This window comes from Peromyscus californicus, unplaced genomic scaffold, assembly GCF_007827085.1.
Source record: "Peromyscus californicus insignis strain IS unplaced genomic scaffold, ASM782708v3 Scaffold_4__1_contigs__length_199733344, whole genome shotgun sequence".
In the NCBI taxonomy this organism is placed as follows: Eukaryota; Metazoa; Chordata; class Mammalia; order Rodentia; family Cricetidae; genus Peromyscus; species Peromyscus californicus.
Genome location: NW_026294562.1, coordinates 68,559,810 through 68,581,323, shown reverse-complemented (window position 1 = coordinate 68,581,323; position 21,514 = coordinate 68,559,810). Strand labels below are relative to the sequence as shown.

At 46.9% G+C, this 21,514-nt stretch overlaps 1 protein-coding gene across 1 annotated transcript in view; it reads left to right on the top strand.

Moving 5' to 3' along the window:
* Positions 1 to 21,514, top strand: part of Dock1 (dedicator of cytokinesis 1) — a 516,647-nt gene that overhangs the window by 81,061 nt on the left and 414,072 nt on the right. Inside the window, 6 exon segments of the mRNA XM_052714776.1 lie at positions 3,539 to 3,611; positions 6,988 to 7,130; positions 11,151 to 11,276; positions 15,074 to 15,198; positions 16,575 to 16,673; positions 17,545 to 17,617. Of these exon segments, the coding sequence (XP_052570736.1) occupies positions 3,539 to 3,611; positions 6,988 to 7,130; positions 11,151 to 11,276; positions 15,074 to 15,198; positions 16,575 to 16,673; positions 17,545 to 17,617 (639 nt within the window).

Sequence of the window (21,514 nt, the reverse complement as noted above, 5' to 3'; positions counted from 1 at the left end):
TCAGCTTCGTGGTAGAGGTGTTTGGTGAGCGGTCTTGAACCCAGGCACCCAACTGACTGCATACAGGGGAAGTCGCTCTGTTGAGGTTGCTCAGTAAGAGAGTACGTGGTCCTCAGTGTCTCCTGTTTTGTGCCCACATGATGTGGATACGTTGCATTGACGTGTCATGTCATCAATGGCTGTAGCTGTAGGTCCATCTTGCTCCCTCTCTCTTGGAGCCTGCTCCTCCCTCCCTCTTGCCTCCTGCTCCCTTGTGCTGGAGTCCTGATCTTCCATTGCTGTCCTCCTCTTTGTATCCCTGCCCTCTGCTGTATCACTGTTACTGGGTCTGCCATTCCCTTACCCTTGGACATGATCACGTTGACTGAGGCCAGGCTGGACACTTTGGGTAATGCTTTCTTTCCCTGTTCATAACACAGCATACCCCTCCTCCCTGGTGGAGACCCCATGCGGGCAAGATGTAGAGACCCAGAGGGCTGGTAGTTTCATGTCCTCTTTTGGCAGTGGGTATCTGTGGTGATAGCTTCAGTTGTCAACTTGACATCACCTAGAATTACCTGGGAAGAACTATCTAGAACAAATTAGCCTATGGACATGTCTAACAGGGATAGTTTTGGTTTTTAACTGATGAGGGAACAGCCAGCCCACTGTGGGTAGCATCATTCTTTAGGGGTTCCTTAACTATATGATAGAAGCACGCAAGCAAGTAATCAGGCCTGCATGCCTTTTTTGTTTTGTCGCTGCTCTTGACTATGGGTATGATATGACTAGCTGTTTATTGCTCCTGCCACTACGACTTCTCTGCTATCATGGACTGTAACCTGGAATAGTAAGCCAAGTAAATCCTCTCTTCCCTTTGCTACTTTTTGTCAGGGTATTTTTATCACAGCAATAGAAATGATACTGGGAAAGTGTCTTTCCCCATCCAGACCACAGTGAGGTCTTGCTGGGCACAGACCTTGGCATGGATGATCCCTGAGGAAATTCTTGTGCCTTTGAGGCTTTCTCATCAGGCTTAGGATGGCTGGACCCGGAGGTATGGTCATTAGTTAATAGCAAGCTGGACAAAGGCTGTTTCCCATATGTGTATTTGCCCTCAGCTCCTGTCTTGCTTCTTTGATATGTTCCTGCAAATTCTTGCTAAGCCTAAGTGTGTTCTGGGCCAGGACTCTGGAGACTTAGCAAGGGCATCAGATAAACTGGAAGAGCTACGGTTAGCTGGTGAGATATGACCTGTGACAGCGGGGTCTCCAGGGTACTAGGAAAACCACCCAAGTGGTATGAGTGGATGATCTGATGAGTTCAGCCTGACTGTCCTGGATGTGACTGTTTGAGTGAAAAATCAAGAAACTAGGTGTTTCTTCATTATGAGCTGATGGTGAAAAGATAGACCTGGGAACGTGTGCCTGTGACATTAGGTGAATGCTGGATGACTGCTGTGAGTCCCCTGCCAAGAGAAGACCCGATCTTTGCCAATCTCTTTTCTCATTAGTTGTTAGCCAGTGCTCCAGTTATCTGGGATGTGCTTACCTGCATCTCTGGACACACGTGTTGGTTCTTTTTTTTTTTTTTTTTTTTTTTGGTTTTTCGAGACAGGGTCTCTCTGTGTAGCTTTGCGCCTTTCCTGGAACTCACTCGGTAGTCCAGGCTGGCCTCGAACTCACAGAGATCCGCCTGGCTCTGCCTCCCGACGTGTTGGTTCTTAGTCCAACAGTCCCATTGTTTCAATGGACTGTGTGTGATAGTTTTTCCCATGACTTCCTGGGCTCTGCCATGATAATCAGGAGATGAGAGTGCTGCCTTTCTCACACTACAGACCTTTATGCTTGCTGGGTATCATAGTTACTTTTGTTGTTGTTGTTATGAGAAATACCCTACATGGTGGCAGAAGTAAGGAAGGGCTTATTTTGATTGACAGTATAAGGATACAGTCTGCCACTATGGGGAAATATCAAGGCAGTAGAAATTGGAGGCTGATGGTTACATTGTTTCCATAGTCAGAAAGCAAGAAGACAGACAGGAAGCATGGCCGCACTATAAAACCTCAGGGCCCACTCCCAGTGGCCCCTTACTTCAGCAAGGTCCAGCTGGGGACCAAGTGTCAAGTACCTGGGACTGTGGGAAACTCTTCACGTTCATTCCACAGAATTGACGGTGGTCGTGTGGAAATGAACCTTACCCACAGTTTCAGTAAGGGAAGCTAGTCACTAGGAAAGAACTGTGGTGCTCTTTTAGCCAGGTGTGGGGTAGAGAAGGGACACAGCAGACTACCTGTCCAGTTCCCTCTAGAGTTTTCTAGCTGTGCTTGACATGGCCAAAGTCATGGTTAAGATGTGGTTAAGATGGTGGAAAGTGGCTCTGAGTAAAGCCCTGAATGCTGCCAGGGCTAGCCTCTCTTTTAAGGTGGAGATCGTGCCAAGCTTTTCCAGGGATTTCAGTGAGCCTGGACCACCCCAGTATAGGCAAGATAATGAAATGAAGGGAGCCACGGTGGTGAGATGGAGGTGTTGGACCCGTGGCTTTGGGATGACCGTTCATTTTTGTCTGTGTGCTTCTGTTTCAACTGTCAGAAGGTAACTGATGGTTAGCCTTGAGTGTCCCACTGACCCAGACACCAGCTCTTGGTGACTGGTACCACTTTGTAATTATGTTATTGTTGAACTTCATCTGAGTTACTTTTCTCATTGCTTTCAAAACAAAGAAAACAAAAAAAAAAAAACCGATAAGGAAGTAACAGTAACATAAGGAAGCAAGTGTTTATTTTGGCTGACAACTCGGGAATACAGTCCACCATGGGGTGGATGGCATGGGAAGGACACTGGGAAGGCAAGGCCGCAGGACTGTAAGGCAGGGGCTCACGTTATATCCTTAGCTAGGAGGCAGTGAGAGATGAGTGCTGGTGCTCAGCTCACTTTCTTCCTTTTAATCATCCAGGACCCCAGCCCATGGAATGGCCAGTCTTCCCACCTAAATTCACCTGATCTAGACAATCCCTCACAGGCATGCCGGGAAGCTGACTGAATTTTGTTAATCTCTTACAGGCGTGCCTGGAGCTTTGTCTCCTATGGGACTCCAGATCTGTCAAGTTGACAGTATGAACTGTCACCGGGTGCTATGTTGTTATGAGAAGGCTAGCCGCTTGCCCCAAGTGCCGTTTAGAATAAAGTTAAGTGGGTGAAATGAATAGAAAAGCAGTTCTTCATCACACTTGCCCCTGCTTGGGTGCCCAGCGATGCAGAGAATATCTCCTTCATGTAGGAGTTTGTTTTGGACAGCAGATCTCTAGAGTGACCTCTGGGGAACAGGCCAAGGAAATTATTCAGTGGAATTGTGCTATTTGAGTTCCTTGCCCACTGGGGCCAGCATGTTCAGATGACTTAATCAATCTGTCAAGCATTGCAGAATAACAAACTTACATGTGTGAGGAGTCTACCATATGGTTCACGCCGGAACACAGTCTGCTCTTCCTTTGTTTTTGACTTTCTGTAGTGGTGGCCCTTAAGTCAAAACAACCCTTTCTGTTCCTTCCTTTTCCCAGTGATGGACGTAACAGACATAATAAATGGAAAAGTAGATGATGAAGACAAACAACACTTCATTCCCTTTCAGCCGTAAGTATGAAATAATTCGGTCCTTAACCAGATACAACATGAAAACCCCGTAGTTAATAATTTACCACTAAGGGTATTTGTTAAGCCCAAGTCAGGATTCATTTATTTTACAATAATATGAAATCTGTTTAGTCACTGCTGTGGCACATGGAATCGGGACTGTGAGGACGATGGAATAAGGTTTGTGTATGGTCCCGAGAGCTGATGTTCCTTGTAGTCCCAGAATTACCTTATCAGTAGAATTACAATTCTGCACTGAGCATGTTTCTTTACATAATCGATTTATTCTTGTAGCAATTCACATTTTCAAAATACAATACTTTCAAATTCATCACAAGAGGTTGTAGCTTTTGAAAATAGAAACCAAACAAAGTTATGATGAATTCTTTTGTAAAGCAAGAAATAACACCTTAAAGCCTGTAATCAGGCTGCTGATTTGTCGGTCTTGGTTTTTTCTTAGATGAGTGGGTTTTGGCTTTTCCTTTTTTTTTTTTTAAAGGCTTTGTCCACTTCTGACCTGAGGTCCTTAGAGAGGGAACATGGGGAAAGCACTTGGGGCCAATTTTTGAGATTATTCTTTGATTTGAAGCTAACACCTGTGGGCAGGGTGATTGAAGTGAGGGTGGGTCTTGATGGGGCCATTCCTGCCTCAAGGAGGAGGAAAGAGAACTGGGGGCTCCGGGTTGATTGCAGAGACAGCCTCCTCTGGGGCCTGACTTCCCAGGAGAGTAAGTGCTTGGGGTTAGGGTGACCTGCCCCATGTCTCTGCAGTTTCCTGTTTACTCTTTCCTTTTCCAGTGTGTTTTTATTCAAAGACTTTTAGGCTTAAGGTGAATTTCACTTTTACATGTTTACATTGCTTTGGAGGTGCTGGCTGAGGGAGGCTGAGCTCTGGGAGGCTGGTGATAATGGGTGTCTGAAGGAGCCCTGTCCTTGGGAGGACAGGAGATGTGGTATGGGCTTCTCTTGCCCCATGTATTCTTCATGATGGACCACCCCCATTCCCTGCAGACTTGAGAATCACTTGTTTGAGATGGCTGCAGTGAGGCTTTTCTGTGCATTTAAAAAAAATACTTTTTCTCGTGCAGTTCTATAGAAGATTTTGCATCTTATTGCATGGAGAGTTGCATTAAAGTCAGAATTGCATAGCCTGAAGTTGGGCTCAAACCATGTGTTTCACCACACACAATTGGAGGCAGAGGTCTCTCTGGTGGCTTAAATGCTTTCCATTTACTTTTCTGACTGGTCTGCTAACCACTAGCCCCATGTGGCTCTTCATATTAATTACAGCTGCGTAGAATTAAAATGTAGCCCTTCAATCACATCGGTCTGTTTCAAGTGTTTATTGCCATGCAGGGCTGTTGTTGCCATATTAGATAGTGTCTTGGTTTCTTTTCCTGTGGCTGTGATAAAATACCCTAACACAAGCAACTTAATGGGAAAAGGATTTTTTAACTCACCGTTCAAGGTTACAGTCCATCACTGGAATGCATACTTATGCTTAGATCACCTTCTCCATTTTATACAGTCTAGGCTCCCAGTCAGGGAATGGTGCCACTCATAATGGGTGGGTCTCTTACCTCAGTTAAAGCTGTCAAGATGACTCCCACCCTCCATGCATGCCCAGAGTCCTATCTCTCAAGTGATTCTATGGTCTGTCAGGTTGACAATAAATATTAACCATTGCAGATGGTGTATAAGTGCTCATTTTCATCTCTGTAGACAGTTATAGTGGGTAATCCTACTCATGGCAAGAGTATATAGCAGCGTTCTATGGAACCCAGAAGCCCATCTCTATAGACAGTGATAATGGATAATCCCACTAATGGCAAGAGTATATAGCAGCATTCTATAGAACCCGGAAGCTTCTTTAGCACACAAGGGAATATTCCCATCCTGGAACCTGGCTGATACAGTGGTAATAAACAAAACATACCATTGTGAGATTATAATACTCAAGTTACTTCTTTTCCTGTGAAAGTTGACAGGGTTCCCTACTGTTCCCAAGGCTTCAATTTCATCAAGACCACAGGGTTTAGGAATACCCAATGGTCCTATTAAGTGATTTTTTTTATTGTTTATTTGTTCCCTCTGAAGGTAAACAAGACAAACAAGACAAAACAACAAAAACATCAAAACCAAACCCAAAACAAAACACTAGCTTTGAGTATTATTGGAAAAGTCAGAGAAATGATTTATCAGGATCTCCCTGGACCTTTAAGATCACCTGCATGCTGCCACCACACTTTCCTATCTGGTAGTGGAAGTTCACTTTCAACAGTATTAGGGCACACTCACCTGTTGTCAGCTGTGAGTCTTGCTTCTCTAGAGGACGATGGCTACACAGATTAATATCTGCAGTGATAAAAGAAAAAAGTAGCATGCTTCTAATAGCAAAATAAGCCTGGAAACTATTCCTTGGGAAATGTCATGCTAATGAGAACGTTTTTTGCTCCATTAAAATGGATTTATCGCCTCACAGGGTTGGTTTTAGGGAGGGAAACAGTGTGCATTCTCTTTCTCTCTCTCGTTCATCTCTTTTTAACTTGGTGAAATAAATTACAACAGCTTTCAGCTCCTTTGAGTTGCTTGGCTCAAGTGATGGATGACATAGTCCTTGTTCCTAGAATTGATTTTCAGCGTTCCGTACCTGATGTATGTTTTTGCACTCTTTTCCCATTGTGCTGGGTGGCTCTGCACAGTATTTCTCATGGTGCATGTTGCCTGTGCTCGCCACTCTCACACACATGGGCTCATGGGCCTAAGAACACTGGTAGCCTGTGTTTTGAGCGATGTCCAGAGTTCAGCATCCAGACATGGTGACCATTAATTCTTATTCTCCAGGGACTGGGTCACCTTCACATGTAGCTATTGGAGACTCTTTTGTGAACACACATTGAGGAACCAAAGGCAGGGCTTCTTATGTCATTAGGTTTGAAGGCTATCTGGGGGGAAAATAGGGTTTTGTTTTCATTTTCTTCTTCATAGCACCTGGCCCTTCCCCCAGACTAGTTCAGTGCTATCCAAGTGGCACATACGGCCATCAGTGTTCTTTGGAATGCAGGGCCTCTCAGCCACTTTACTCTCAGACCAGCCCTTTTGGACTGTCCATTAGCAGTGGAGTGGAGCCCTGTCCATACGTTCCCTGGGAGTGGGGTGCCCTCCTTGGCTGAACTTCTCTCCTGTGGTTCACCATTTTCCTGATCGATGCTTTCCCTGTCTCTCTTGTCACCTATCCTGCCCTTTGTCTTCTGTTGACTCATGACGACTCTCTCATACTCGGTGGTGATGCTCTTTTGTGTCCCCCTGTTACTGTGACCCATGGGTCTCTGTGCCCCTTTGTCTCCTGTGGTCTTGGTTGCCCCATGCCCTCCAGGCTCGCGTTGGACGACGCCATTCGACACAAGCCGCTGAACATGTCATCCCGTTTCTCACCCAGGGTGGCAGGGGAGAATGACTTCCTTCAAAGTGTCATAAACAAAGTCATTGCAGCCAAAGAAGTCAACCACAAGGGTCAAGGTATGTATCTCTGTTGTTTCTGCTGGGGCATGTAGGGAATCTGGGGTGAGGCTTGCTTGGTGGAACTTTTGGGACTGGGTGATGCTTGTTCCTACTGAATGGGCAGCCTGTGTAGGCTGTCTTACTGGTAGTCTTTGTAGCTAGCCTCCCAGATGAGTGCAGACGAGGATGGGGAATGGGATGTGGCTGGGACTATCTATGAAGAACCTAGGGCTGAGAAGCGTGGCAGCATGGGAAGCAGCTCCTGCCTTTGGCTCCTCTTCTTTCCCAGCACTCCCTGTCCTCTCTTTTCTTACCCTTAACAAAATACTGAAAGGCTGAGGATGTAGCTCATTTGGTAGAGTGCCAACTGGGCATGCACGGTTTCTATCCCCAGCACCACATAAAATAGGCTTTGATGGTGCGGGCCTGTAACCCTGGTAATTGAGAGGCTAGGGGGATCAGAAATTCAAGGCCATCTTAGGCTATTCTTGACCCTGTGACAATAAGTCAAAACAAACAAGCAAGGAATTCAACAATTAAAATTAACCAAACCCAAATCTCACAATAACAACGACAAAAAAGCCATCAATGCAACTCCTGCACCAAACCCAAGGTCTCCCCTCATTCCCTTCCCTCTGGCATGGGTTTTTGTCTCCATGTTCTGTCACAGTACTGCCAACAGTCTGTAATTGCCCCTCTGTCCCAGCAGGGAAGTGACTCCTTATTGTTTCTGTCATCCAAGTAGCCTCCTCACTCCTTCCTCCCACCCACCCCCACCCCCTTCCCCATCCTGCTTGTATCTTTTTAATATCACACTGACGTGTCCAAGCAACTGACCTTCTGCTGGCGGAGCTAATGAATCAATCAGCTTTGGCTGGTGACAGTTGGCATTGGGCTGGCCAGGAGACTTGCCAAAAACCAACTGCTTATCAAGCCCCACCTCCTACATGGAGGAAAGTAAGTCACCTTCAGAAATTGGAGACTCTAACCCTGCTTTTAACATTAGGGAAAACCTATGCATCATATTGGTCCTTGATCTGGTGCACTACACTGTACTCAGAGGAGCTCAATGAACAGCTGCCCTCCACCTCCAGCCTTCCAAATTAACCCTTTCCATTGTCCCAAGCAGTGTTCATTGAGTCTGAAGAATGTTCTGGAAAAGGGAGGTCTTACAGATCTCTGTAGTGAGCCTTGGCTTTACCCCACTCTCTGGCCAACCCTACCTAGAATGTTCATGGATTATAGCCTTTGTACATGGAGCAAGTTTAAACTAAACCAGGCCCCACCCTAGATTACAGCTCTTGCAGTTTGCCCTGTATTTGCAAACCACAGGGAGTCTGAGGCAGGAGCTAATGCAGGGCCTGGCTGCTCCCTTACCCCTGGATCAGCAACCCTACCCCCACTGGCTCTCCAGTTCCTTTTGTAGCATTCTCTCACACAGTGTGTTTATTACAGAATCACAGAGGAGAAATAGAAACGGTGTTAGGCAAACATCTAAACAGCCAGGCTCGTAGGTCATACCCAGAATCTGTGAGCTGGACAGCAGTGGCATGGACACCGGCTGGTACCTGGATGGGGCTAATAACACCTGGTACCTTGGACTACTAGAGGGGAGAGAGAGGTTTCAGACCACAGTGAGAATGAGAGACAAGAATGTCCATAGCTGTTTAACTCCAGTCCATAGTTAAAACTGGCATACCCTAAACCTGTATCTCAGAAAGATACAGTTTTCCTTACATTGTTGCACACACAAGTGTATAACCTTTTTAAGCATAAAATAACTTCACAAGTCAAGTTAATAATGATAAAAAAAAAAAGAATGCCCATAGCATTTTTCAAGGGGACTACAATTGCCTTCCTGAATCAAGACTGAGTCAACACTACCACTGATCCAACAGTGTCACTGAGGTAGTTTTATCTTGACCCTGAACCTCCCTCCAGTGCTCATACTTAAGAGTCTAGATCATTCCTAGGAGAGTTGAGAGAGGCTTGGCCAGGGCAATCTCTGCTGGTTGTTCTGGGCTCTTCCCATGGGTTCCTGTTTCCATCAGGATGACCCAGGTAGCTCCTGATGCCTGCTCATCTTCCCAGTCCCAGTTAGAGGACCCAGAATGGAAGACAAGGAGGAGATGATAATCTCTGTGAGAGCCAGTGGCGTTTTCCACGCTCACCTCCCACGTGCCTCCTCTGAGATTGCTCCATCTCTGTAGCATCCAGTTTCCTCGTCACAAAGGCAGAACCTCATGAACATCTTGCAGCGCTATTGGTTGATGTACATACACAGGGTCTTGTACATACACAGTAATCGCCCTTTGGTTCCTCTCTGTTTAATCCACACGATTCTGCTTCCTGCCTCTGAGTTCTCATGTGTGTATGGACAGCAGAGCCTCACACTCGCACCTGCTTCCCTTGTCTGAGAAGTGATGAGTAACCATTTTGTGTTGTCATTCTGGTGAAACACATATCAACTCCAAACACACCTATTCTTTGAAAACTGGACTCATTTTCCCCTGTGAGGAACGTACTTTGAACGCTGTATAATCAGGACAATTTAATCTCTGTATTTCAGTTGTAACAAATTGAATTGTGTCACCAATATTCTCCTTTATCCACCTAGATATCTGAGCAGGCTCTTGGTTAGGGTATTTGAAAGGCAGCCTTTCTGATGTTATTTAATGTGACTAGGTTTAGTTTGCTTGACTGTATGGCAGAAAAAGGGGAAAGGGGTCAAGATCAAGTACCCAGCCACTTGAGGGTACGTTTAACTCTCTGTGTGCCCAGAGCTGCCTGTTAGCCCTTTGAACTTTAGAGTGAATTAGAAAAAGGAACCCCATAGTCTGGGTGTGTGTGGAGATGCAATCAGTCCCTGGGAGCATGGGTTAGGGAATACAATCCAGGTCCTTCACATTTCTTGGTGAACACATGCAATGCATTTCCTGAGACATGGTATATGCACCCTTTTCTTGTCATTGGACATTCCTGTACTGGTCATCCCTCTCTCGTTGAGACTCTCCCATGATCTGGAATTCTGCATCTTAGAGAGAAAGGAAAAGGAAACTTGTAAAAACAGGGCCACCATAAACAAGATGCCCTGGCCATTCCCGGGTCTCTGTTGACTATGTCTGCCTCTCCACCCATCTCGTTTTGCTCCCTGGGATCTGCTCTTTGTCCTTTTCTTGCCAGTTTCTGCCTCCCTTCCACCTGGAGGACGAAGGGGACATCCTTGCTGCTCAGTGCCACCCACACTCACCTTCCCTCTTGGGTTTCACACTTTGACCATATGGACGAAATCTTTCCTGGTGTCTCATTCTCTCCAGCTCCTCCTCAGCTTGACCTGCAAGTAAAGAGAACCTTCCACACATGCTCCGAGACACTTTCTTTCTCCTCTCAACCCTGTGCTCCTTAGACTATCACCTGGAGCAGGCTTTCAGTTGGGGGATGGTGCCGAGCACCTTCTAAGGGTCATGCCCACAGCAGGCACTACCTCTGAGAACCTCTCCCTAGTCCTGTGGTTTTGACCCCCATGTTGGTCTTCCCTACCCCTCCCCATTGTTAGGCTCAGATCCTAGCCTCCAGTAGCCTCTCCTGACTCAGTATTTTCCCTTTAACTTCCTCCTGGCTCCCTTCTGAACCCTCTGGACATCCTCAGAGCACCATTGTCCCTACTGGCTTCCATATGCAGACCTCTATGGTGGGCACGGGTCTCTAAGTTTCTGCCTGCCCTTCTCAGCCTTCCGCCATAAATGCCACCTTCTGATTTCTCCTAAATTGAGATAATTCAAAATAACGTTTTGTCCTTGGCACACATATGGAACACTCCCCTTCCATTCCACGGTCTTACTGTTTGAGTTCACAGGCAAGGTCTGTACCTAGATCGAGTGTGCGCCCCTGTGCTGGGTGCCTCTTTCCTGGACATTTGCCTGAAGATTTGCCTGTTTGTAATGCTGCTCTGTGGATTAAAAGTTTCTTAGCTACTGAAATTGTTTTCAGCAACACACTTGTGGTAAACGTGACTTAGGCAATCTTTCTTTTTATCAGGTTTGTGGGTCACCCTGAAATTACTTCCTGGAGACATACATCAGATTCGGAAGGAGTTTCCTCACTTGGTGGACAGGACCACAGCTGTGGCCCGCAAGACGGGCTTTCCAGAGATTATCATGCCAGGTAAGGTTAGCCTCCCTCAGGGCCTTCGTTCTCCCTGCAGAGGTTGCCGGCCAGGAAGCGTGATGTGTGCACAGCACAGTGATGTGCAAGAGCTCTTGTAGTGAGAGTAAGTTGAGCATATGGCGAGTACTGTGTCAGGCGCAGGGTAGTTAATGAATAACTTTAGTGTTCAGGGGCTGAGACCAAACACAGTGATGGGACACATACTTTGGCCCCTGGGCTTGCTGTAGGATTAGTTTCCCTCTAATGGCAAAGGTCACATGTGGGGAGGCATGAACACCCTCCAAGCATGGGATTAGGTATTTGATCAAAGGAAGGAAGGAAACACAGGCTCAGTCATGTGTTTTAGGCTGCATGAACTGATATTTGTGTTATTTTTTAACATTAATCTCATATTTAATGACACTTTCTAGTTTCTAAATAAAATCTATATCAATAATCTGATATTATTATTGATATCTGCCCTTGGGACAAATATTCATTTTTATCTCGGTGTACGATTTGGTTTGCAACTAATGTTCATTTGAATAGTCAGGGCTGGTTCACAGAAGGGTCTTGGGCCCTTAAAGATTGTGGTTGAACTAATTCCAATAAAAATTAAACCATAGCTCAAAGTCACATGGGCAATGGGCATTGGAAATGGTGATTTCCCAGGTCAACAGGCGCACATGGCCTTCTGTTGCAGGTCCCTATTGCTGCGTACTGTGGTGAGAGTCATCTGACTGCCTAATGTCCTGCTGCCACAGGCATTGCTGTTCTTATTTCATGCAACCATGGGATGTATGCTTCCCATTCTATTCACCTTTCAGAACTGGTATGGGTTATTGGCTACTCTGTCTGCTGACATGCCAGCAAACCGAAGTGGGCTAGCCTGGGTGACATTGTTGCTCCCTGTATAGGTATGGTATGTAAGTCTTATTCATGGAAATGAGCTGATTTGTGGACTTTCTGTTTGTATTTGGAACTGAGATGCATCTTCATGGCTGCATTGGTTTGGTCCTTTAGGATATCCTCACATTTACAGGTGTCTCAATGTCGCTCCTCTTCTGTTGCTGAGGAAAGGTTTCTTTTAGCTCAGCATTCACAGTATAGTTCACATGGTGGGGAAGTTGGGAGAGCAGGAGGATGAGGCAGCTGGTCACATTCATCTGTAGACACAAGAGAGCAATGAACACAAGCTAGTGCTCAGTTCCCTCTGTCTCATATGGTTCAGGAAGCCTTGCCTGGGGAATGGTTCTACCTACAGTTAATATAGATACTCCCATATCAGCATACACGATTAAGATAATCTTCCACAGGCATGGCCAGAGCCCATCTTCCAGGTAACTCTGGAACCTGTTAAGATGACTCTGAAAAACTGGGAATTTCCTGCTCATGCTGATAGGGTTTTCCTGGTAGTAGATAAGCTTGCCAAGTTAAATCCAGTTCTTCAGTGTATCATCACATGAGTGGCTTTTGGAGAACCCATGCTGCTGCTGACCATTGTTCTGGTCAAGAACAAGACTCCTCATGCTGAGTGGCTGCTAGAGAGGCAGATTCTAGCTGGAGTGAATCCCCCTCGTTCTCTGTTGGGTGGGTAAGCACTGGCCAGGCGAGGGCACCAAGTCCACAGTGCCGTGTTCTTCTGTCAGACTCTCGTATTTAGTACAGTGGAACCTTTCATTATCCCTTCTCATCCGCCTTGGGGAGGCATGTATCTTTGGGTGGTAGGAGAGCCTGTGCTACCGCACTCCTGCTGACCCTTCTACCGGCTCACGACCCATGCTACCCTGGATCTGTGTTGAAGGATCCAAGTAGGGAAGAAGCCGAGTTATCCATGGAACTGGAAAGATGGAGGCATCCAATCAAATCTTCGAACAGCTAACTTCCTCCTCTAGTGAGCCCAGCCTTTGCTGAAGGTCAATGTGGCGCCCTTCAGTGAGGTATCTCCACTGCAAATAGTGTCCTTTTTGCTGTGATGACTCAGAAGCAAATCTCTGCAGGAATGGTGAACATAGGCGGGAGGCTGTGGGGCTTCATCCCCTGGAGGCCTTGTAGCCCGTGTTACTTCTCTGCCTGCCGAGGTTTTTAGGACGCTTCTACAGCCCTCAAATAAAAGATTATGGTTTCAGGGGCTAGGGAGAGAGCTCACTCGGTAAAATGCTTGCAAGGACCTGAGTTTTAGATTCCCAGAACCCACCTCGAAAGTGCTGGCCATGGTTGCATGTGCTTGCATCCCAGTGCATTGGAGAGAGGCAGATCCCCGGGGCCCATTGACTAGCCAGCCCAGTTGAATTGGTGAGTCCTAGGCCAGCAAGAGATTCTGTCCTACAACACAAGGCAAATGGTGCCTTGAGAACAGCAGCTGAGGTTGTCCTCTGCCTCCACCTGCATGTACACACAACTGCACATACAGCTGTGTACGCATAGCACACACATAAAGATTATAGATTTTGTGTTCTGATAGAATTTTCAGGCTTAGGAACATACAATTGACGTGTGGCACACCAATAGGGCTGTTAAGTGGAGAATTAGCCTAGGAGATGAAGGGGCTTAACTGAGGTCCCACAGCTGATAGTGGTAGGTCCTGGGTGGGAAGTCTTGCTTCCTACCCCTCCCCCACCCTCACCCCTACCCCTATCCCCAACTTTATGCTTCAATCTTTTTAACCTCTCTTGTGGGCAGTATCTGCCATGGCAGCCATGCTTCCTTCCTGAGCAGCCTCCATGACTGTGGGAGCAACCCACTGGGACCATTACAATAATGACTTTTAAATGCAACTTTAATTTAATAGTTGGATACATTAAAAGCCAAAATAGAGCTTTTTTTTTTTTTATTAAAAAGCACAATAAAAAAACAAGAAAGCAAGAAAAGGCTTTTTTTCCCATAAGAAGTCTTCACCCTTAACCACCACAGGGGTCTGTTGTACTCAGCTCTTCTGTGCAGAGCAGGGTCGGGAATGGGTGGGGCCAGGCAGCCTGGGAACAAGCCATCAGTAATGATGCATCCTCTCCATCATGGTTCTAAGGAAGCTTGAAGTTTTCCCAGTTCACACATTTGCAACAGAAAGAGGTCCCAGTTCATTTGTTCTAGTCTGCCCTCATCACAATTAATCTAAAATGTATGGGGTTGTACGTGGTGGTGCACCCTTGTGATCCCAGCACTTGGCTGAGGCAGGAGGATTGCTGTAAATTGGAGGCCTTCCTGGGCTACAAGATCATAAAGCAAAACAAAACAAAAACCTAAAACCAAACAACCTTCTCCCCCACACTCTGTAGTTTTGTTTTATTCTCCCCACTTGGGGTCTTGACAGCTGCTAGAAGAGAAGAACCGCACAGAAACTTCTCTGTGACTTGTCGCCTGTCCCTGGCTCACGGTTCTCATTCTCAGTGGGCTTTTAGTTCAAGGCTTGAAATCAAACAGTCCAAAGAAAGCAGAGGAAGCTGGCCTGGCCAGTTCTTTTTTGCGTGTGCGAGCCGGCTGCTGAGGACACGGGTGGTGTCAGTTAGTGATATCCCATGGGGGGCTTATAAGGTTCTCTGTTGATCACGGGATGCTACAAAGGGGCTGGGTGCTTGTAGCTCCATTGGTGGCATCGTGGCCACTGTGGGCGCTTCACGGAGGTGCAGGAGTGAAGTTGATGCAAATTGGTCTTGCCATGCCTTCGAAGCCCAGACTGTTTTGTAGGAAATATTTCAGAACTATCTAATACAGTATTTATAATATTCTGTTAAGGCAGCACTTCCCACAATTTGGCTAAATTCATGGTTACACTATGAATGATGGATTGCTATTAAGGATATAATTTTTTCCCCCAGGTGATGTTCGGAATGATATCTATGTGACGTTAGTTCAAGGGGATTTTGATAAAGGCAGTAAAACAACTGCGAAGAATGTGGAGGTGACAGTGTCTGTCTATGATGAAGACGGGAAGCGATTGGAGGTATCTCTTTTTTGCTGAGTTCAAGTTCAGCTTTGCATGTGTCCACCTTGGCTTTGCTGCAGGATCTAAGGTTCTTGATTGACTGTCTTATCTCATCTGTTGGGAGGTGTGTTGGTGTTGGCCTCCTTTTTTTCCTGCTTGCCATTGTGTCCTGGGGATCCAGGCTAGCAGCCTGTCTCAGGACATTCCTGTAGATTTTGACCACACTCCTTGCTCAGTTTTATAAAGGGTTATTATTTCTTGGCATAATCCTATAGACCTAGCAACCACAGTGGTAGGTCAGAGACCATTCCTTTCATTATTTAAGAGATGAGGAAATGGAATCCAAGAAATAAAGCTATTTGCTCAGGGTCAGAGAGTGATGTGGGCTTTTAGGATCATCTGAACAAGTTGTAACTCACATGACTGAGGTGACCAGTACCTCCTCCCCATGGCTAGACTCTACCAGAGTGGCCCAGAGCCTGTGCCTCCCTCTGATGAGCAGAGCAGGTATCCCTCTAGGTACCATTGGATTGGACAGCTGTGGCTGGGCTCGTGCCTGGGCTCAGCTGTGTTCAGCAGGGCTCACACCTTTTCTCCCTGTCTGGCCTTGTCTGGTGTCATTCATATCTCTAGAAGCCTTGAGCTATACTGCCTTAGCCTCTTAGGCTTTAGTGGTATGACTCTGGTTGAAGCTTGGCAAGCAGTGCTCATGGCTAGAGGGATGAGTCTTGCCACCTCCTGTTTAGTGCACAGCCTTTGCTTCCGGACCCACTGAGTAGATCAGGCAAGTATCCTTAGCCTGTAATTCAAAGTGAGTTGGGGAGGGGACAGGGAAGTGGTGGTCAAGGTTACCCCTGTGTGGCACAATTGTCTGTACCTCCAGGGTCTGAGACTGTGGTTTAGACCAGCCGCTAGCACAGGCAGACCTGCCCCTTCATTGCTGGGAATGCCTACCAAATGCAGTGCTTTATTGGCACCTTGGATTGCTTCCTCTCCTCTAGTGGGTTCAACAGGAATGAATATGTAGGCGCGACACTGTCAACACTCTTGAAACTAAATGTATGTGTGTATATGTATTATATACGTATATACATTCATATATTATATATATACAAATATATATGTATATATAAACATTAATATGTATATAATCATTTCCCGTGCGTATATGAGTGTGTGTGTGTGTGTGTGTGTGTGTGTGTGTGTGTGTGTGTGTATGTGTGTGTGTGTGTGTGCCTGTGCATGCCCATGCATATGGGAGTATGCGAGCCAGTTCTCTCCTTCCACCATGTAGGTCCTGGGGATGGAACTCGGGGTGTCAGGCTTGGCAGCAACTGCCTTTACCCACCTCAGCAGCCCTAACTTGAACTCTTCCTTCATACCTTCTCCTACAGCATGTGATTTTCCCTGGTGCTGGTGATGAGGCCATCTCGGAGTACAAATCAGTGATTTATTACCAAGTGAAGCAGCCTCGCTGGTTTGAGACCCTCAAGGTATTGTGTTTCTGTGGTCATTTGCATCCCCTCCCCGGCGGTGGGGGCTGAGTGTGAAATCCTCCCTCACCCTACGCGAAGCCAAGTTGTTCAAGGTTGTTAAGGACCCTCCCTGGTAGTTCCTCTAATAGATTTATCCTTATCTCCTTCCAATGTAAAGATAGGTAAAGATAGGATTATGATGGAGATGAATTGTTACATCTTCAGGATAGATGCTATCTTTCTCACCTTGGGTCTGGTGTATATGTGGCCTCCTGCTTCTGTACCAAGTGGGCAGAGCGGTGATGCCAGCGTGTGTGGGTTTTTGTTGAGAGGTGGATCTGCTTCTTCTGGCATTGACAGAATGCCTATCCACAGCGCCACGGTACCCACTGCAGTTTATCTTCCCACCCCTAAGAATCTGAATCGCAGGAAATAAGGGGCGGGCTCTGGGATAGAGATATTGACATGAACCTTAGGGGCAGTCTTTGCTCGCAGGCAGCACACATCAGGCCTTGTTCTTTGGCCACAACGTAACAAGAAAGCTTTCTTGCTGCAGCTGCAGAGGGGATGTAGATACCTTTATGTGGGGGCTACAATGAAGACAGCGACTTTCAAAAATAGAATCTGAGCAGTGTGCATCTGAGTGTTAAAACCAAAAAATATCTGGCTGTCTAGCAGAATTGGCTTGGTGTCCTTCACAATATTATCTTGTTTAAATTTTCAAAAGACATTTTGCCTTTGGCGGAAATCATATAAGGATAAGATAGACAGTGTTTCCCTTGCTCTGGTGCTGGAATGTTTATCGGTGCCAGTAACTAGGCTGAATTAAGCAATTCCTGCTAGAGGATGTTGGGAAAGGTACTCACATATCCCCTTTTGATTCTTCAAGGTGGCCATCCCTATTGAGGATGTGAACCGGAGTCACCTTCGATTTACCTTCCGCCATAGATCCTCGCAGGACTGTGAGTAATGGGCCACTTCATCAGTGTTTGATTTCATGGGAAAAGCTTAGCAGGCAGCACCTGCTCTGGATGGCTTTAGGACATGGCTGTCATTTACAGTGATGTCGTGGCTCCTTGGCCATTTCTTTCACCTGAACTTGTCCCTGGAGAACATCACTGACCGGATCTCAGGGGAGTTCTTTTTCTGCTTCTGTCTGGGATGGTCTGTGCACCTGCTCCTTGCTCCTCTTTCTCATGCCTCTCTCTTCCTTGTTTTTAAAGATTTTATTTTTAGCTATATTTCTATGTGCGTGTCTGAGTTTGGGTTTGGGGACGTGAGTGCCGTGCCAGTGGATACAGCAGAGGACTTCAGATACTCTGGAGCTAGAGTTGTACACTGTTGGGGGCTGCCCTCTGTGGGTTCTGTGAACTGAGCTCAGGTCCTTGGTAGGAGCTCTTAACTGTGAGCCATCTTTCCAGCCCTCTTTCTTCTTTTACTTACCCCATTCCAGTCTCTTAGGAAAGTCATGAAAACACAACCGATCATTTGGAAAATTGCCTCTTGGTGCTCTTTGTCTTAGAATGGAGAACTTGAACCCTCTTTGTCTTTGTTGATAGCTCTTGATTGCTGGAGCTTAGCTGGAGCTCTCCTAGACATTGGTGCAACATTGACCTTGATACCAAGCCTAGATGAGGGAACCTGTTCTCACATCTTCCCTTTCCCCCTCCTGAAAGAATTGCTCACTGACTACTGAGGCTGGTCCCATCACATTGGTTGATTTAAGAGCCTGCTAAAGATGTAGCCCCATGCTAAACATCGCACTAAGCTATCACAGAAGGATGATACAATTACTTCCTGTCCTCCAATTGCCTGAAATGTGTGACACTGAGTTGGGTATGAGAAGAGTGACCTGTGTGATAGTGTGCCTCAGATGACCACATGGGGGCCACACAGGAGGACAATTAGTTCTAGACTTTGTGGCCTCCTGTGGATTCCTAAGCATGTGTCTCTCTAATCCTAGCTTAGGACAGAAATGCCATCCTTTAGCCTGTCTTCAGCAAAGTGTTGGCTCCTGAGAGGTCCCTGTTGCTGTGTTGAAGTGCTCATCTGTCTCCATCTGACAGTTTCTGGGGGCTCAGACCCTCGCTGTGGTCAGGTGTGTGTGACAGCAGGGTGAGGGACAGAAGTGGCCTGGGGCTGATAATGTGCCGAGGCTTATTGCTGGGAGATGTGTAGTCCTCTGGGTAGGGCCAATGAGAAGCCTGGGCTGCTGTCATTTGGAGGAGTTAGGAGGGAGAGGGCATAGGTTCTGCAGATCTGGAGAGCCATATGTGAGTATCAGCTTATAAGCGTGCTTACTTAGGGTGTTCAAGGCCAGGAAGTGATTAAACAAAGACTCTAAAACAGCCAGGGGACCATTGTGATGGATCATTGTGGGACAGAAGGAGAGCATGGCAGTCGCCTCTCCCAGTCATAGCCGAACAGTGTGAGAAGCTCAAGGGGTTGAAGGGCCATCAGAGGTCACTTTAAAGGTGAGAAGCAGGTGAGTGAAGGCCAGCTAGAGATGTGGAGTTTCACCACTGTGTTTGCCTTAGGGCTAGGCCATGTTAGGGGCAGCAGGCAGAAGGCCAAATTCTGTTCAGTGTGCACAATGCCCTGGATGGCTGAAACCCCAGGATGATGGGCAGGGTTACTGATTGTGAGCTCATAATCTTGAAGCTGATATCGGTGCTTCACTGTGTTGTTGGGATCAAACCTCACCAGAAGCCCCCAGAGTCAGTGTTCCTGGCCTGATTTCTCATGTTACACATGAGAAACTCTTGGTAGAGGCTTTTGAGTTAGTGACCTCTAAAAGAGCTTTGGGTCGAACCCATGCCTTAGTGCTACACTCCAGAGCCAGTGGCGAATGGCAAGGCCAATTCCATTTCCTGGCCTTTTGTTAGCACCTGTCTATTTAACAAGGAGAGGAAGGCTCCCCTCTTGTAGATGTTGGGCTAAGTGGCAGTGTGGTGTTAGTGTGTAGGACCACCCGAGGAACTGTAGCCAGGACTAAGATGTGCACTGCACTGTGGGGTGTGGACCAATGGGGGCTGGTGAAAAGGGTTTTCTGGGCACAGGTGTGTCCTGCACAGGTTCAGCAGCCCAGGTGTGCTGTAGGTCTGGGCCAGAGCTTTGCTGAGGGGGCAGCAGGAAGAGCTTAGGCACTCTTGGGAAGGTGGGAAGGCCATGCAGAGCAGGCCTGGCTTCCTGGACACACATTATCCCCAGGCCAGTAAGGGGCTGTGGGACCTCCTGGTTCCATGGAGGAAGCCCAGTGGGTAAGAGTTCTAGACTGCATAGAGGACTGTGTCAGAATTACTCCAGAGCCACTTTCTTAACGAACTCATTCCCCAGTGAATTATACCAGGGCAGAGGAAGATCTCTAGCATGCTAACTTTCAAAATCCTTGTATTTCTCGTCAGTATTCATTATAGACAAGATGCTATCACCTGACATGCCAAACATATTTGCATAATTAATGAAGTCTCAAAGGTCACAGTTTGTGGGCTTCTGGAGCCATGTTGAGCATTGTAAATGTGGCGCTCATGAGATCTTGTTTGCCAGCTACTGAGGGCAGCCATAGGGGCTTCTACAGCTGGGCAGGAGTAAACACAGCCTGGGTCAGAGAAGGAAAGAATTCAGGACATGTTGTCCCCCTTTGCTGCCCACTAGCCACACACACGCTTTCTGCCTTGGAGCTTGGGATGGAGAAGAAGTGATGGGGTGTCCCCTGCTATGATCTAGGTTAGACAAGAAAGCTTGGTGCTGACATGTGAGGACATGCCCTGCTGGCAGCTTGTTGGCCATGTGGACATACTGGTTCATGTGTTGTTGATGTGTCTTCATGGTCTAGCTAGAAGCTGAGTCTTTCTGGATTGGAAGCAGGCTTGTCTGGGTAGGGTAGCCTTGGCTACTCTTCAAGAATATGTTGGTTCCTGCTATATAGGACTCTGAGTTTGTGGAAAAATAATCCATCTACTTTGTGATGGCTCTTAGTGAGCTTGTGATGGACAGTGACCCTTCCTTGAGTTTTGAAGATGTAGGGCTAATGAACGATGCCCCCTTTTAGTGCCACTCAGTGGTAGGCTTCGTAGAAGCTGTCTGCTGATAAGTGCCACTGAATGTATATCTAGAGATTGCTGCTCTCCTGAGGACTCAAGCTTAGCAGGAGCCTGCCCTTATCACTCAGACACTGTGTCTTTCACATGTCCTGCTGCCCCTCCAGGAAGGTGTGTTTTAGATTAGTAAGGTGCATCTCTTCCATTTCTATGTCTCTAGTTTTTGGTTGGTTGCCTGTCCTTAAATAACTCATTAGCCATATTTACTGAGCCCCTGTTGCCTAGAAGAAAGGTAGTGTAACTATCAGGATAAGTAAGGTATGACTTCTGGGGCAGTGAGGTCCTGGGGTGAGAGTTTTGAGCCCCTTAACTGGAGGAAGATGGATGTGTGCTCCTTCCGTGTCTTCTTCTGTCCCTTCCTGTCCAAACAGACTTTTGAACGTATACCTTTGACACATTTTCTGGCTCTGCACCTCAGTGTCTGCCTGCCATGATTAGGTGGCAGCTTGTGGAGTTCATCTCTTCAGTCTTGACTCTGTTTGTGTCCCCACCTTCCCTGTCCCTGCCGTGTGTGGCCTCACTGCCCACTCACCAGCCACATTGGCCTTCTGTCCCCACATAAGCTGGGTCCTCGTTGACACTTGACCTCTGTGTTGACTTCTTTCTTCCTGTCACATGGTTTGTCCCCCTTCTCAGAGACACCTGTTCTGACCATCCACACACAGGGCCCCTGTTCCTTTACTCCTGTGCATGCTTCCGGGTTTTGCTTTCTTTGTGGCCTCACCGATCTTACCTGTTTGTTGGTCCTCTCCCCAACTA